Raw genomic sequence first — 17,799 nt, 5'->3', positions numbered from 1 at the left:
TTTTGAAGGAAGATATTCCAATCGCCATTCTAGTATGTACCAGTACCCTACCTGCCCGCTTTATTCTTGTTCTTTGATTCTTGTCCTTGCAACATTATGCCATTAGTTTTTCTTTACTCCTCATGATATTTGAAAAGCAATATTTTTAAAAAAAATTCTTACGAACTAATGCTCCTTGTCGTATCATAAAATATTTGTGAAGATCATAGAGCTTAATTTACAAAAACTCAGTCCTAAAATTTGGCTTGTTACCTTCAGTGATAACATTGTGGGTGATAGGCCATATGCGGTTGCTGACTCAAAAAGATGATAACAACTTTGGTTACAGTGTCTTTCTGATATACTTCCTTTTCTGCTAAGAAAATATCCTTTGGTGGCATGTCAGATATCTTTTCAGTGCTTTTTTTTTCTGCTTTACTACCAAAGGACGAGCTTTACTATTTTGTAGTGTATTCTTCTAAATCCTTGGATTCTGATCCTTAATTCCCTCTTGACGTGCTGCATGAGCTAATTTCTCATGTCCCGTCAGCTGAAGTTGATTTCTCTTGTCGCGTCAGTTGGATCCTAGGAATTAGGGAAATTATTGCTTACTATGTTCAGCAGTGGCTCATCCTCAGTATTATTGAGTTGGGCAACCACTTCTCTGATCCATTCCAAGCTCAATCCTCCCTGTGTGTAGGCCTGTAAGGAGTATCGTATAGTTTGCATTCACCTGTTCATTTCTCATTTCTGGATCTGGAATTGACAGATGACAGCAGAGCAAGCAGTACTGGGGTCATTGATAAATTGATATCTGACGGTGACTGGTAGACAAGGGTCATTTTCTTTTTAGATGAAGAATGATGGCTTTTCGTTAGTCGATAGTCACTGCATTGCAATATGACCGTTGATGGAGTGCGCCAAAGAGATGTGAAGACTAGGGTGTTTTATACGCAGGATTGCCCCAGCAGATAGAATACGGCTGGTCGTTTCATATTTAATAATTTTCCATTCACATGATGTTAAATAAAACCTGAATACATACCTTTTTTATCTTCTTGTGGTGTTGGTTTTTATTTCCCTCGGGCACAAGGATATTTGCCGGCCTGTGAAATTAATTAACTAGAGGTGTGTTTGTGTGATGCCGTTGCAATTGCTTGGATATTAAACCAGAATCAGCCCTACTTTTTTAGCCATAGAACAGTGTTTTTCTCTCACAACAAATCAGCTCTACAAATCAGCCGCAGCAGCAATAAGTCCTGCCGAACAGAGCAAATGGGTGGCGAACTGGGAACGGATAAATCGGAATGTTGCTTTACATCGTGCTTATCCCATTAGACCATTGTTTAGTTGGGCATGGATCCTTCACTAATGACAGCTCATAGGCATGGAACTAGATTACTCGCAGAGAGCATAACTTTAGTATTACACTAAGGCATCAAGCACAGCGTGGTGTCAGGATGAGTTTGTCCATGGAGCTTTTGTGACATACGTACTTGGAATGTCATTCGAAACCATACTATTTAACTATGGTTATTATGATGAAGAAAGTAGGTGGTGCTGAGCATTTGTTCATCCCGTTCTGTTGTTAATTCTTTCAGAATCCAGATGACGGACTCTCTGTCAGTTCCCTCCCTACTACGCGTATTATCGGCAGGTTTGACTCGTGTATGTAGGAGAAGGCTAGCAGCTGCTTGTTGGTCGCTAAAGAGCACGCAAACCACAAGGCACGATCTGCTGAATCGCAAGTTGCCCACAGGCACAGGCTTGAGCACATCCAGGTGACTGAAACCCTGCAAGTTCCAATGGCATGTGCTCTCGACCGCCATTTCAGAGCTGTACATACATTGCATCCCATGGTCGGTCGAATTATGCTTCCGGAACATTGGCCTATGCATATGAATTTGGCGCGTGGATTTGTATGGTTGTGCTGCAACCAATAAGTTTCAGTAGTAGCTAGCTAGGCGATTGATGATACGTTTGAGCTGGGAGGGAGCACCCTTGCTTAGGGGAGGGCCCAGGACTCAGGAGACGTCCCAAACATGGCAGCTCGCCTTGCTTGTGTGAGTTGTGCGTCTGGACACGCCGCCATCTGCCAACAACCATGCTCGTCCTAGCTAGTGCTAGTGCCCCAGTCAAAGTTAGCTGGCCCTGCCCTGCCCTTGTTTTTGGCCCCTAACTCGAAGCAGCAGGCAGCAGCGGCGGCAACGTGCACGCTGGAGGGGCAGAGGCGAAGCTTCCATTCCGTCGTGCACGGCGTCCACACATACCTGCACAAGACGTGTCCAATCACCACCGTTTACTTTGGGTCGGCCTTGGACCACTGTAGGAGTCTGATTCTGTCTATCTCTGTTTCTCAAAGCTGCTGGCTTGTGGGCACATGGATGATAGAATCAGAAACGTGGTCTTGTGATTTCTACCTCCTCACCTAACGGTGCTGCATGTTTCCCAGCTTCATCATCTCTCTATCTATATGTGCTGAAGTGAAACTGGAGTTTCCGTCAGTCTCACGTCTGTCCGTCGAGTTTGGATTTGAAAATGGTTTTGTCACGCACATATACTCAACCTGTTCCAAAATAAATACACTGGGGTAACTTTTTTTCTAATTTGACTAGAAAAATAGTATCCGTATTCCTATCTCTAAACAAGTTTATTGATTATAAAAACAAGTCCACAATCAGTCTAGACAAATCATAAATACTAATACTTTATTTATACATTCGGTTAAAATTAAAGATGTTGATGATGGCTGATGACGACTGCTACTATGGGCTATGGCCATTGGGAGAAGGAATGAGGATGCGAGGCGACAGGGACCTTGTTGCTGTTGTCTGTGGATTTCTTTCTTGCGCTTTACTAGTGGCTTGGCTTTTTTTTTTTTTTTTTTGACAAGGTAGTGGCTTGGCTTTGGCAATTGGGAATTGGGATGGGGTTCGTTCGCCTCATCCGACGTCGACGCCACACCGGCCGTCACCTTTTCGAACTTGCCAAAGTCCCCTTCACTTTACTGCTCTGCTGCTCAAGATAATTCCTCTTTCTCAGCTGATGGCTCTCTGCCTGTCGGTGATTACGTTAGTGCCTTCCTGCTCTTAGCCGAGATCGGATAATAAAGCCGCCTGAAATGACAGTCCTAATCAGATGGACCAAGACTTTGTTCTCTTTAGCAAATTGCGATGCGCGTGGACTTACTGGCATTTGGAAATGGCACCGTTGGTTCCTGTGGTTGTATCACTCACTCCCGAGTCCCAACACTCACCGTGTACAAGAAGCACTGTGACTGAAGCAAGCAGGACACTAGGACAGGGGAGTGCTAACTGCTAAGGTTGACGACGACGACCACGACCACCACCAAAATAATAATGTTAGGCGCGTAGTTGCGGCAAGCCAACTACTTAACGTTCGTTGCTCCTCTTTCTTTCTCTCATCTTTACCTTAGTATATCTTTTTTTTAATATATAAGGGAAGAAAGGCCATCTTTTTGGCTTCCAAATCTTGAGCCTTAAACTTGCCCCAATCATTGCTGCTTTTGGACCCTCAATGCTCCATGATCGTTAACCACCTCCTCTGACCTCTGCTCTGCAATTCTAAACCATACCATCAAGCACTAGTTAATACTACTACTACTGCCTAACTACGAACAAGGATACAGTGCCAAACCGGCATCAACAAAACCCAACACCAACAGAGAACTGAAGTGAACACGCGCAGACACAGCATTTGGCAGCAGTTCATTTCAGTTGAGGCACTGTTGCAGCTAGCTAGCAGGGAATCAGTTGTTGAGCTGATCGAGTGCCGGTAGTGGCAGCAGTTCTTGTGCCTCCCTACCCAACGACTCACCCGTCTGTCTGTCTGTCACTCCATCAGTCCGGCCGATCTCTCCAGTCAGTAGGCAGTAGTCACTGCCCTCGATCCCCCTCCTACCAATCCCCTCCTGCTCCTGCTTCAGTTCGTTGCAGTTGCAGCATATATACTCCAGGACTCCACCCACTGCCCCGACCTCCACCTCCTCTTTCCTTTCACCTCCCTCCTCGCTCTCTCCTTTTCTTCCTCCTCATCGATCACAGCCACCGGCCAGCTGCAATTAAAAGCTAGCTACTCTTGCTCTCCATCCACATAACAGAAGCAGAAGCAAGCAAGGTGCCATCCGATCCATGGCGGTGAAGGACTGCAGCGGGCACAAGGGTTGCGAGTGCGAGCGGGAGCGGCTGTACCGCAAGTGCTGCGCGGTGCTGGTGGCGCTCATCCTTCTCATCCTCTTCGTCATCCTCGTCGTCTGGCTGGTGCTGCGCCCCCACAAGCCCAAGTTCTACCTGCAGGACCTGTCGGTGCTGTGCCTCAACGTGACGCCGCCGGCGTCCACGTACCTCTTCACCACCATGCAGGCGACGGTGGCGGCGCGCAACCCCAACGACCGCGTCGGCGTGTACTACGACCAGGCGGACGCGTACGCCGAGTACAAGGGCGTGGCCATCACGGTGCCCACGCGGCTCCCCGTGCAGTACCAGGGGCCCAACGACGCGTCCGTGTGGTCCCCGTTCCTCCGCTCCCTCGACAGCGTCCAGCTCCCGCCGCAGCTCGCCGTCGCGCTGGCGCAGGACGAGACCGCGGGCTACGTGCTCATCGACGTCCGCGTCGACGGGTGGGTCAGGTGGAAGGTCGGCACGTGGATCTCCGGGCACTACCACCTCCGCGTCAACTGCCCCGCGCTGCTCACCGTCAACGAGGGCAAGGGCAGCTATGGCGCCAACACCGGCGGCGGCACCGAGTACTTCCGATTCCAGCAGGCCGCCGCCTGCGCCGTCGACGTCTAGTCTTGCTACTACTAGCTAGTAGCTGGCTGGTTGGTATTCTTGCGTTGCAGCTTTTGGTACATCAACATTCGTTCGTTCTTGTAAATCCATCATCGCATCGGAATCAGCTACGTTTGTCAATTCATCGATCGAATGGACGATGGTGTTTCATTTCAGAGCTTGGCATCATCAAGTGTTTAACTAGGCAGGCTGATTAGGTGGTGATGGATCGGATCCTTCGGATTGGTGGGTTGGTTGGAGTCTTTGGATTGAAGGGAGAGAGATGGAGGAAAATATGCATCATATCATACTGTACTATCTATGGGGCAAACGTGAGGCTCCATTATCAATAATGTGAATTGTTCATATATCTACACATAAATAATTGTCTTGTCTCGGCCTAGCTAGTTTGATCTCTTCATCGGCGTTCATCATTCACGCACTAGCTTTTGTGACTTTTCATCGATCCATTGTTAGTTGGTTGGTTGATGTTGGCCTTTCGATGGATTCGTCGAAAAGCAAAGCAAAGCAAAGCAAAGGGAAGGAAAAAGGCTATCTTTTTCGCCGTGGATTGAAGCAGCAGCTGAAGCAAACTAGTCGTCGTCGTCGCCGTCTTTGCTTGTGGCGGAAATGTTGGACCTTTCTCTTGGAACCCAGCTTGTTTGGTTGAAAACCAAGGATCCATGCAAGACTGAAAACGAAAACCTTTCTCTTGTGGCGAGTGAGTATGAGCTGTTGGTTGGATGGCCAATAAACTGGCATGGCCGGGGAACCCGGGCACGTCACTCGCACATGGCGATGGTGATGCTGACGCCGCCGCGCGCCATGTACCTGATATCCCTTGGCCCTCTTGCCAAGAAGTCCTGCACATCATCAACTCAACTGTTGGCGTGTCGCCCCTAGCCAATTAAGCCCTAAGATAAAGAGAAGATGACAACGCTCCAAACCAGGCAGGGCGTCATCAATCCGTTGGTGATTGTGACGAGTTGCACTTAGCAGTAGCCACTAGCCACTTTTCCCGTCGTCCCTCGTTTCAAAAAAAAAAAAAAATCCTCCATCTCTAGATGACACAAACTATATCGATAACTAATATCTACCTATATCTATATATATTTAATATTTAAATACAAATTTATTTACAACCATATTCTCGTTTTCACAATCGTCCTTCATTCCCACCCACCCGGACGTACATTACCAAATGACAAAGCTATATCTATACCTTTTTTTTAACCTAGCTATATCTATACCTAATAATACATCTATATTCTATATCTATATCTATATCTTCTTTTATAAAGGAAAGATTTTATTAATTCACTGTCATTACATCGAGAAGATACAATAAGAGTGAATTCACTTCCGGCTTCTATCTAAACACAAAGCCAAAACGAAGAAAGCCCAACACTCTAATGGCCATCAATTCTAAGACTAGATTGCCACCCATGTGCCCAGGAGAAAAACGCCGTAGCCATTTGCATCAATTGTTGCGATGCCTTCAACACCAAAGCCCGTGTGAAGGGCTTTTGGAGGATAACCCATATGCGTAGCCAATGGATTACCGAAAAAATTACCAGCAAGGGAGAGTAAACAAGTTTTTTCTCATAAACTAAATCATTTCTGCATAACCAAATCGACCAACAAGTAGATGCTGCACCCAACATAATTATAGGTTTGAGTTCCTTCTGAAAACTTCGAAGCCAACTCCCAAAGAGATGAGGAATACTACAAGGCTGGGAGAGATTCAACGCAACTTGTATGCAACCCCAAATTACCCGAGTAAATCTATATCTATATCTAACATTAAAGAGTGAAGGGTATCTTCCGTCTGCCTTTTTTACTACCAATAATGACCATGCACCTCTCCTTGTCTCGTCTGTGCCGTGGACTCATGGCCCGTGCTGGTACGAGTTAGTGCGTCCAACTACGACATTGAGCCCCATTCTAATACGTATTGGAACATATGACATTAACCATTACATAAATCTCTGATCTGCAAGTCATTCAAGTAATCGCACAATAAGGTGTGCATTTCTTTGTAACGCACATGGACTTTTGGTATTTTCATTTTAAAGTACAAAATAAACTCCTTTCTTCAATCTTCGGTCCATCATCCCTCACTCTCACACCTAGCTCCCTTCACTCCCACCCGTCTCTATCACTCGCTTACCTACTTCTCGCTTTCACATTGTCCTTCACTCCCACACATCTTCTTCCATCATTATATCTCACTTAATTTAGAGTTGCAAAGCCTCCCCACAGATCCTCTTTCGTCCCTTGGTTCGTCAAACCTCACTTAATTTAGAGTTTTAAAACCTTCGCTAGCTTCACACCACTCATGTTGGTGGCCTGGCCCGAGCCTAAGCGTGTCGTGACTTGACACGCACGGTTGTATCTAGCCTTCCACCCTAAGATGCCATACCATAGAGAAATAAGCTTTCCACATGGATATGCATGTCATGTAACCAGATTTGCCTAGGAACCAAAGTTTCTAGAAAAAGTTTGTTTTCCTAAGGATTTTCATTGAAAACCGTAAGCGGCACGATCTCTTTCCTGTATCAAAACTATCCTTAGGATACTTTCCCTACGGAATTTTCTAAGGGAAACATTTCCCTACCTTTGTCTTAGTATTAACCTAGGCTTTCCAGGTTCATTCTAGTAGCAGGCAATAGTCACGTTTTTGAACTGAGTCCATCTCTTCTTTTATTATTTTTTCCATACGAGATTAATCCTTTATCGTAGCTAGCATTTATTATTTGATCTTAAGATTTAAATAAAATAAGATTGAACCAAGTCTAATAATCAAAGATAGCTAGCACGCTCTCTCTCTCTATATATATAACTTTGGCATTGCGCGTGCTAGAATAGAAGAGATATAATAATAATAAGTAATACGCTAATCACTGCAATTGGTTGGTGGATCGGATGGTACCAAATACTGCACCTGCACCTGCACGCGCCCCTTCATTCAGTTACCTTACACACCGTTGCAACTACTGACGCGCGCACATATATACATACATAGACAGTAAGACACAGACTACCTATACTTGTAGTAATACCATCAGTAGCAGAGTGAGGTAGGTAGAAGCTGCTGGGAGTGGATAGTGGATACCTACCACCTTTCAGTTGCAAGTCCCTTTCGTCTCTTGGTTGCTTAGCTCGCGGCAACTGCCCTCTGCGCACTGCCTGGGCCTGCCTGTAGCTATAGCAGCTAGCATCGATCATGGCAAAGGTACATACAAAGTGGCTTTCAGGTCGGTTGCGGTTTTACTTGCTGCACACCACCAGCGACAGCCGTCAGGCTAGGGGTGCTTTTCAATATAATTGCTCGCCGCTCTGTGCAGTTGCGATATGATTTAATTTGATTTGAGACAGAGAGACCCCCGCTGAATGCATTGACTGCTGGAGTCCTGATCTGACTAGTAACAGGAACACTACTTGCTACGTAGGAGTAGTATATATTGGGGGGAAACTGATGGATATGAGATGCAGTTATATTGGAGAAAATGGACGGAGTATTGGGAGGAGAATAGTATGGGCAAGGACAAGAAAGTGGCCGGAACGGAAACCTTTGCGTCGCCAAGATGCTAAAGGGTTGGAGCAAGAATTGAAGCGAAAACCTTTGCGTTGCTAAGATGCTAAAGCAGGGCAGAGGAAGGTGCAGCGGCATTGTGCGTGCATGCGTCCAAAGTGATTTTCGTAGCTTCCTTGCTGGTTTCGCCAAAGCCAAGAATGGAGAGCTATATATCTATATAGGCTGCTATTTTCCTCGTCTGAGAGAGTGTGTAACTGATGTATAGACGGGAAAATAAATTGATTCGAGGGGAGGATCCACAACTCTCTCAAATCCCCCAATGCAACTCATGAGAGGAGTGAGGAAGGACGGAGGAACATATATATGCATGATTCATAATATCATGTCAGTGGATAATAATGTAAAAAATCTATAAAAGAAATGTGAAAAAAGGCCACTGATTGGTTATACTATATATATACACAGTATTAGGATCTCCATCTGCCCAACTTTTTGTCTCAACGTTTTTCGGAAAAAGTTCTTTTTTTGAAAAGATGGGGAAAAGGTTTGGAGGAAGGAACGAGAGAGAATCTATGTGTACTCGCCACTCGCATGGATGGAAGGATGGACGATCCTTTCATCAATCAAGAATCAAGAATATAATATAATGGAGCACATTCATCACATGGATCGCCTCTCTCCATGCACAAACACAATGATGATCGTCTTCAAGGACAAGGAGACATCAAAGCTAGGGAACTTGGAAGCGTCAAGTGGACTGGGGTGCGTCTAGAGGAGCAGACAAGTTAGAAGATTCGCCGATCGCCCGTGCAACCATGTGTCCTTGTGTGCGTGCAGTGTGGAGCTTCTGATTCTGTATTATAGATAGATGGGCCGTCCGTAGTTGGGTTTCCATGTCTCGTGGGGCAGGCCTAACCTATCAATGGATCCTAGACACACTTCACATGTCATTTGGGCCCCACCTGAAGCTAGGGTTTCACACCAACGGGCAACATCGAGCCCGGAGGAGTCTTCAGGTCAGGACCTGTGATGGTGTCGGGTCAGGTACGGATGTCATATTTCACCCGCGGGCGACCCGTGGGCCTGAAACTTATGATTTTCTATTTCTTCCCTTCAATTAGAGATCTAGAACAAATGTTTGGCACAAGACTACGTAAAACATTGGATGATTTATATGGACTATATGTTGTCTACATAGTATGTACTAGACTAGATTTAAGTTGTTTTGAACTTCTGATTTATAGGTGATGACATATTCATAATTGTGTATTACTTTCTCTCAATTTTTTTAGGTTTTTATTTGTATGTTAGCTTCTTATTAACACATCCGTTGGTGACTCGAGACCCGTGGGTGACCGGCGGGTGTGGGTGTGACATTTCACTCGCAGGTCTCATTGAGGATGAGCGTAGCTAAATATTATGGATGTCGTCGAGGGTTTGCATTTAGTCCACCCGTACCTTAGCCGACCCATTGCCATTCTTACTAGAAGCGCCATCCCTTTGCACAATGTTGAGCCACCTCCCTTATCTAGCCCTTCCATGACCTACAATGCATCCATCGCACCCAAAGCTATAAAATTCTTTGTGTGGTTAGCGATACATAGTTGTTGACTTGAATTCGCCGCTTACATAGAAAGAAGTAGCTATCCTCTCCGTCGAAAAAAGGGAACAGAGTTGCACCTTCTTGAAATTAAGGCCCCCTTTGGATTGCAAGAAAAACAAAGGGAACGTGTAGGATTCATATTACTATGGATTCAGTTACTGTAGCACCCTTTGGTCCACATGAATCGTCCACAGGAAAATGTAGAAAACTTTCATTTGTGCTTGATTTCACATGAAAACCATAGGAAAACATACACTTAGATCCCATGTTTCTTTCTTCTTGTATTTTTTCTACAAGTGATCCAAACACCTATTCCTGCAAAATTCCTATATTTTTCATTCATCTGTTTGACATCTGCATTCCTATCCTATCCATTTGTTTTTCCTATTCCTGTAGTTTTTCAATCGTGCGTTCCAAAAGGGGCCTAATCATTTTCAGGGAGGAGCTATAAATCACGCCATGAAAACCGCCCCAAAAATTTGTTATTTCATGAAGGTGTTGCATAAACCACCATAAAAAATAGTATTAGCATGAGGGTTATTACAAACTCTCATGAAAATAGTTGTCCTCACCTGGAAATATGTATTGCAAGAACCACTATTATTTGGCAGGATGAATTCACATTCACGCCTAAAGAACCATAGGCCACACACTTTGTTTGGTGTTCGCGCCAAAGAGGAAAATAGTCTACCATTTTTTCTGTTGGCCCATCATACAACACATCCCAACCTGAACATAAAGCCAAAACGCCCGCTTCCAAACCCTATCCTCCACCGCCCCTAATTCTATCGTGCTTGTCACCTGTCTGCCGCCTGCCCCATCCGCCACTCGCTCCTAACACCTCTTCGATGCCCACCCCTGGCACCCCCTGCCTTTAGCGCCGTCACGCCCCACTCTAGTGCTCGTCGATTATGGCATCGACGGCCTCGCACATGGCGCTGCAGCCCTAGGCCCCAATTTCACCATGGCTTTGGCCCTTGGCTCGAGTCCTACAATGCTAAACTCCCGTCGTGGGCTGCCACAAAAATAAATCGTTTGCATTAACTCATGAAATTTGAATTTTCTTGGCTTCAATACCGTGAGGGCTCATGTGTGATGGTCGATCGTCACGCATCTGTTTCATGAAGGTTAAACTATATTTCATGATGGGTTTTTTCACTATTATGAAATCTTAGCTTTCTAGTAGTGCTGTGTATGGGCTGACGCGACTAGCATGCGGTTTTCCCAGAACCTTGATACCTTGTGATATAGGTGCTTTGCACATGCTTCACTGCCAGTATTGTCCTTGATCAGGACTTCGTGTCGGGTCCGTGTTCACTCATCTCTTTCATAGTTCCGCCAGTATAGTATGGAATGTGCCACGTGGCAAAATCCTAGAGATCATGTAATACTAGGGGTGCCCTCCGTAGGGATCAAGCCTATAGAAGTAAGTAGAAGCCAATTAAGTTCAGTGTGCTCTCCTCTTCTAAATTAAAGAAAATATTGCAATACAAGAATAAAGAGTTGATTGGGTGAATGGGTAGGATGGGAAGTTCCTGAGAGATGCAATTAAAGTTCTAAAAACTTGCTCACTATATGAGTTCCCCTACTTCACCTCCACCTATAAATACCCCTAGTCCTTCACTCTCATTCATGACACATCGGAGTAAACCACTCTCTAGTAGCTTTAGCGAAGCTCTGCTATAGTGCTTTGTAATTAGGGATAGAGTGAGGAAAGTCTTCTGGAGAAAGCCAATTGTTCACAGCATTGTAACACTAGCAATGAGGTCTAGGATTAAGAATTATTTCCCATTTGTGACCGCATGCTATAAGGACTCATTTTTAGCCTAAGCAACCAGTCACTGCATGCAAGCTTCTCAATGACATCTTGCAAATTTGAGAGTTGTTTTGTGACTATTCTGCATAGTGGAAGGTAGGTTACATGTTGCTTTGACTTGTTATATCAGGAGAACACTTGATGTTCTTTTTATTGACAAGGAGAAGGAACCATTGAGTACATTCAGCTAATAGTGGATGAGAGGTAGAAGTTTGAAAGGATCATCAAGCAATCTCTATGTACCATATGTGTATCCTTATGATATTCAACTTAGCAAACAACTTAACGTTTGATGAGATACAACATAAGATGTGTATTCCACGTGTTCATCTCAAGAAATGTCTTTTTGCCCTAACATGTGTTGAGGTCATAATATTCTCCACAAAGAGCTCAACACTTCTCTACCAAGTTGGACAAGTTGACGTTTTCTGCTGTGGTTACACTGAAGAATGTCCACGTCGTTTTCGATGAAGATGCAACAAGTGGTATGGACTCTGTGATTCAAGGTGTTCAACGAAAAAGTCAATTAGTGTACCTATGGCGTAGTAAAGGGATTGGCGGGGTTTCTCAAAACCAAGTTTCGTGCCACTCCCCGTGCTGTGTAGAGGAGGCTGGAGTTGGTTAGAAAAGAAGAGCGGGATGAAAAGATTTACTATAGATATTACATGTAGTAGCTAGTAGTGAAGGTGAGTGTTTTGGACATCATATATGACATTTGTGACTTGTTTATTCATTTCTCTCTTTTCTCATACTACTTGTACCAATTTATGTGTTTACAATCGATGTAAGTTTCCTTTTGTGTCTAGTTAAAAAAATCAAGTTGATATGGTTTTTTTGAAGAAAACAAAAAACAAGAGGAAAAAGTACTTAAACGACTATGTTTACTTACTTTTGGATGAACATCCAGATTTATTAGTTTTTTGTTATTAGGCAGTATGCAGCTCAAATACTCCCGCACGCTGACAAGTGGGACCACCCTGAGAAACAATGATCCCGTTTCATCCGATGCAAGCCACTGTGAAACGCTCGCACGCACAGTCAGAGGCTGACATGTGGGTCCACTAGCTCTGCATGCTCCAATGCCCTGCCACTTCGATGCCCACGTCAGTTCGATGGCTAACCCTAGCCATCCACACGCCTAACATAGCGCTTGGTCCGACGGACCCCATCGGCCTAATCCGACGGTGCCTAGAGGTTCTTTTTCAACTTACTTTTCAAACCCTTTTGCAAATGTGCCAACTCCAAATCTATTCCATCATTTGTGCAAGTGAGTTAGCATTTCGACAAACATTTTTCAAAAGGTTTTTCGCGTCCTTGCTATAGGTCTAATGCATATGCAATTGATCCACCTAGTGGCACTTAGATAACCAAAATTGAACTTTGGAGTTCTCTTCTAAATACTACGACTATCTATCATAAATCCAATCACAAACTCTATTGCGTCTTGACTAGCAGAACAAAGAGCCTATCTTATACCTTTGCTGTTGATCCATACGGTTTTGTTTTTCTCTTTCTTTTTTTTTCCAAATGTTGAGCACTTGATCACCTTTTGTCCACCATCATCACCTCCATGAATGCCATCCTTGCTCAACCTTGGTGTGGACATAACCTATCTTAATCACAATGGTAAAGATAGAGGTTAGTCCACTAGTTGTCTCAATTACCAAAACCAAACGTAGGATGGTCACACCGCTGCCGCCGCATGGCTCCTCCATCGCATCCAAGAGCAGAGAGAGCGTTGTGGACTGGAGAAAGGCGGCCACATCCAAGAGAAAATAAAGAGGGCGTGAGGAGTGAATTGAAGAGAAGTCCTAAGACTCAGTTATATATTGCTGAGCTACTTGGCCAGGCCTTATTTGTAGAGTCGGAGCATCTAAGAGGCCCACTTTCCTAAATAGATTTATATAGGAAAGCCTTCTAAAATGCCCGCCTCTGGTAATGACCATTTCTAGAAATGGGCATTTTAAGAGACCCATCTCTGTAAATATATTTGTGGAGCCAGACTTTTTTAGGTGTCTCTGTAAATAAATTGTCCATCTCCAAAAAAATATGTGGTATTTTAGGAAGCAATGAGAATTATTTGTCCACCTCTGTTGATGAATGAAATTTCTGCTAAAATAGTTTATGTGGTATTGTATTCGTGCAAGAGTTTCCGAACGAGAATACTCAAAGGCAACGATAATGGAGAATTAGGAGAGGTTTTGTGTTTTGCACACAAGACAAGTAGGGGCACCCTTTGTAACGGACAAAGAACAAGGGGTGGGGCACGAACCTGGACATGGTGACATTACCGGAAGAAATAATCAAAGCAATCAAACTTTACTTTTTTGATAAACATCTATTATTAGGGTTAAACAACCACTTAAACCGGCAAAACAACTAGTAAAATGTAAACTAGTGGTAGGGCCATGGTTTGAAGAACACGTATTCAAAATTTAAAAGGTAAAAAAAGGATTGATTCAACCCTATATTTTTTAAATGTGTATAATTGGTTGTACCCTTAAATACCATTGATTAGCAAAAATAATAGGTATTCAATGAATGCCATTAAATACCCCTGTGCCTGCCCTGCACGAAAATAACATACTATTGTATACTAGCGTTTAAAAGATATGTAAACAGGCTAAACGGTCGTTTAGATGACCATGTCATATATTACCCTCAAAGGAATTAACTTCGGTAATGACTCTATGAATTAGCCAAGTGGTAAACCAGCTCACCATGCACCTAGCATTTGTTTCGGGCCTTAGAATATCTGATTTTAATTAAATAAAAATTGATCAAACCCAGCTAAAATCCAGCAGCATTCCGTGTGCCTCGTGAACTTCATTCTAAAACTATGATGACTAAAGGGGCAGGGCAGGGTTAGACGGAAAGCACGGAATGCGGTCATGCGGAGAAGTTTAGATACGTCCATCCTAGCAAACTGAATAATAACGGTCTCCAACAACCGCGACCCAAAGTAAAGACTTATTCGTCATTTGGCTAGCGCTACAAGCAAATGATTCAATGCCTATTTTTTATCTTCTCCAACAACAAGACCCAAAAGACAACCCTTTCTGTAAATGGGTCTCCAAAAGAGATGATACTCAGATTTAGCTTATGTCTCTCCTAACATCCAAAATGAGTCTTTCACATAGGTACTCTTTTAGAGGCTATAGGTTTTGTGTCGAGGATCCATTTTTGGGTTTGTGTTCCGCAGCAGCTCTCCTGCTGGAGACCGCCTAAGGGCTCGTTTGGGTGCAGCGACCCCCGCCAGTATCCCCATCCAATCCGTGGGTGGAGAAACACCCGTGATTCTGCATCCCTTTGTAGCCCCGGTACCCGTTTGGATACAGCGTGGGGCGAAAAAATACGCGTGGCTTTTCGGTCCTTACCCGTTGATCCACGGGGGAGGGAATAAACGCCTGTGACCTCGTGTTTCTCCTTCCCATCGCGTTCTCTCTCGCGCACGGCGTCGCCTCCTCTCTGACTCGCAAGGTAAGCCATGGCGGCTAGGGTTCGAGCTCTACCCCTCTCCTACTCGTGCTCCTCCGCATCTTTGCTCCCTCCGTTCACAGGCCATCTATTCTTTTCGTCTTCCTCGCAGAGCGCCGCTATGGAGCCTAGGGTTTGAGCGCCGTCCATCGCTGCTCCGTCCCCAATCCACTAGCTCCACCCTCGTCGAGTTGCTGCTTGCACCCTCTACATCCCTGATCAGCCTTCCCGTTGGTGGACTCCTAGCCACAGGTTGGACGCTACCTCCTCCTCTTGTTGTACGTTTCTTTTAGATCTGCTGGGTGTTCATGAATTGTGTGGTGGTCTGATGGTGACCAGTGCTTTTTTATTGTCAATCCTATCAATTTTTTTCCACTGGAGCATGTTTGGGTCAATGGCAGATCACTTGTGCATTCTTAATTTAGTGCTCCTATATCTGTATGTGTGAATATTTTTTATGTGGATTCGGATTCTTTAATTTTGCAGTATTTGTTGTTTGTTCTGCAAACTGCAATGTCTACCTAGGTAGCCTCCAATCCACGGTGCTGCACTGTATGCATATTTGGTTCCTCCTACTTAATTTGGATTTGGTTCCTCCTAGCGTCACATATTTCTTCATCTACAATAGCCTGTTAACCTAAACCTACAAGGATACAAAGACAAGTTGCATATGTAATCTCTGTTTGTGGTACAATCCATCTCTCTTCTCGTTCCATTTGTGTTTAACCATCTCTGTTTAGTTTAGTGTCCGTTTAGTTCTCAAGCGTGCCTAATGTCTTTTGTTGCTATGAAAGAAAACAAGCTATTCAGAACAAGCTATTCAGAAAAATATTTTCTGAAGAAATTAATACCGTTTGTTGTGATCACAAGAAAATATTTTTCTTGCTTCAGATTTTCTTTAAAAAAGTTTTTTTTCTGGCATAGTATGGTAGCTCTCTGACACAAAATGGCTATTCAGAACATTATATTCCTTCAGAAAACTATTTCCAAGATAATCAATTTGGGAAATCGATTGTAATGGTAGAAGCCAAATATTAGTTGTAATATAGTAGCTGTAATGGCAAATACCGTTATTCATTTTAAAATATCACCTGAGAATTTGCCGCTGGGCTAGATCAATTTAGTCAGTAATAGCTGTAGCTGTAGCTGTAGCACATTTTAAAATACCATTATTCATTTTAAAGCTACACCTTTTCTAGAAATAGGAATGTGAATGCATCTTGGTTAAAAAACTTCTGGTCTCAGTAATTATGTATACAAGGCACTTTCTACTTTTTCAGTATTCTTCCATATGAGTCTATTTAGATGGAGGTAACATAATTGAGTAAAAAAATTCAATAGCATCTTGGAAAGCTTGTCACTTGATAGTTGTGCACGACATGTTTTTTATTAGACTGTCACTATGAATATATCACTATGAATTTGTGGTATAGAGCTGATGCTTGTCACTATGAATATGTCTCAAGTTAAAGAATTATTATGGTCATTACTTCAGATGGATGTATGCTCTCATACGCTTTAGGGATATGATACATTAATTAATTGTATGCCTATCTTCAGTTAACTATGCGCAGATTTCAGTTAACTGCAATCCAGTTCAGTTGTACTGCAATCCAGTTCAGTTGTTAGCTGCAGCGACTGGTTGCTTCTTTTTTTAGTTGAACATTAGGTTAATGACTCCAGTTCAGTTGAGGTTGTCAAACTAGCTTGCTGCTCTTTGTTTGGCTCAAGGTTTCCTCTGTTTTTGTTTTTCAGATAGCGCACTGCAGCTGCATTTTAGAGTGTCAGTAGTAACTGACCAGTGGAGAGTTCAGGTAAAACTCAACTGCAGACTTCGTTTTTCAGTCAGTTCAGAGATTTCTTTGTAGTAGCTGTTTGTTTTCCATCGGTTGCTAGCTGTCTTAGCTGGTATAGAGCTGATGCTAATGTCAAATATAAGGGTCACACTATGAATATGCTTCAATTATAAATACATAAGTAGTCCAATATCTGCTTGGAAGGGAAATGCATTCTATCTGCTTGGGAAGGTTTATTTGGTTGCATCCCAACAACTAACCTTGGTAAGTTAGCTTGCTATCGATTGGTATTAGTTGGTCAAGAAATATGAAAATCAGAGGAAAATCAAATATAGTGGATTCATTGTTTACATTCAGTGGTTCTTCTAGATTAATAAAGATGTTTTTATTAACTCTATATGAGTTGCTCAGATATGAAGTTTGTTGGTTTATTGGTTATAGAAGCCCAAACCTTGATTGCTTCTGCTGGGTTTCAACTCTAGCCTACCCCAACTTGTTTGGGACTTAAAGGCTTTGTTGTTGTTGTTGTAAGTAGTCCAATATCTCAGCTGGTATAGAGCTAGTATTTTGGAACATAGGCTTCAATTATAAATACATAAGTAGTCCAATATCTCAGCTGGTATAGAGCTGATGTTAATGTCAAATATAAGGGTCACACTATGAATATGCTTGCAGAATTAGTACTGCTACCTATGATCTTGTTCGGTTCAGAGAGAAAAATAAAGTACTAACACGTACTTTATTATAAATACACAAGTAGGATAATATCTCAGCTTGTTTTTATTTGTAACTTTTAGATA

At 43.4% G+C, this 17,799-nt stretch overlaps 1 protein-coding gene across 1 annotated transcript; it reads left to right on the top strand.

The window, feature by feature from the left end:
* The first annotated feature begins 3,669 nt into the window (after window positions 1-3,669).
* Window positions 3,670-5,161, top strand: LOC136497367 (NDR1/HIN1-like protein 1). The gene has a single exon (XM_066493161.1). The coding sequence runs from the start codon at window positions 4,131-4,133 to the stop codon at window positions 4,788-4,790; it is 660 nt and encodes a 219-aa protein (XP_066349258.1). The 5' UTR covers window positions 3,670-4,130; the 3' UTR covers window positions 4,791-5,161.
* Window positions 5,162-17,799: the final 12,638 nt, after the last annotated feature.

This window comes from Miscanthus floridulus, chromosome 12, assembly GCF_019320115.1.
Source record: "Miscanthus floridulus cultivar M001 chromosome 12, ASM1932011v1, whole genome shotgun sequence".
Classification (NCBI taxonomy): domain Eukaryota; kingdom Viridiplantae; phylum Streptophyta; class Magnoliopsida; order Poales; family Poaceae; genus Miscanthus; species Miscanthus floridulus.
The sequence above is the reverse complement of the archived record's forward strand: the minus strand, read 5'-3'. Positions and strand labels throughout refer to the sequence as shown.

Coding starts and splice junctions, on each gene's coding strand:
- LOC136497367 (XM_066493161.1), top strand. CDS start 4,131: ATGGCGGTGAAGGACTGCAGCGGGCACAAGGGTTGCGAGTGCGAGCGG.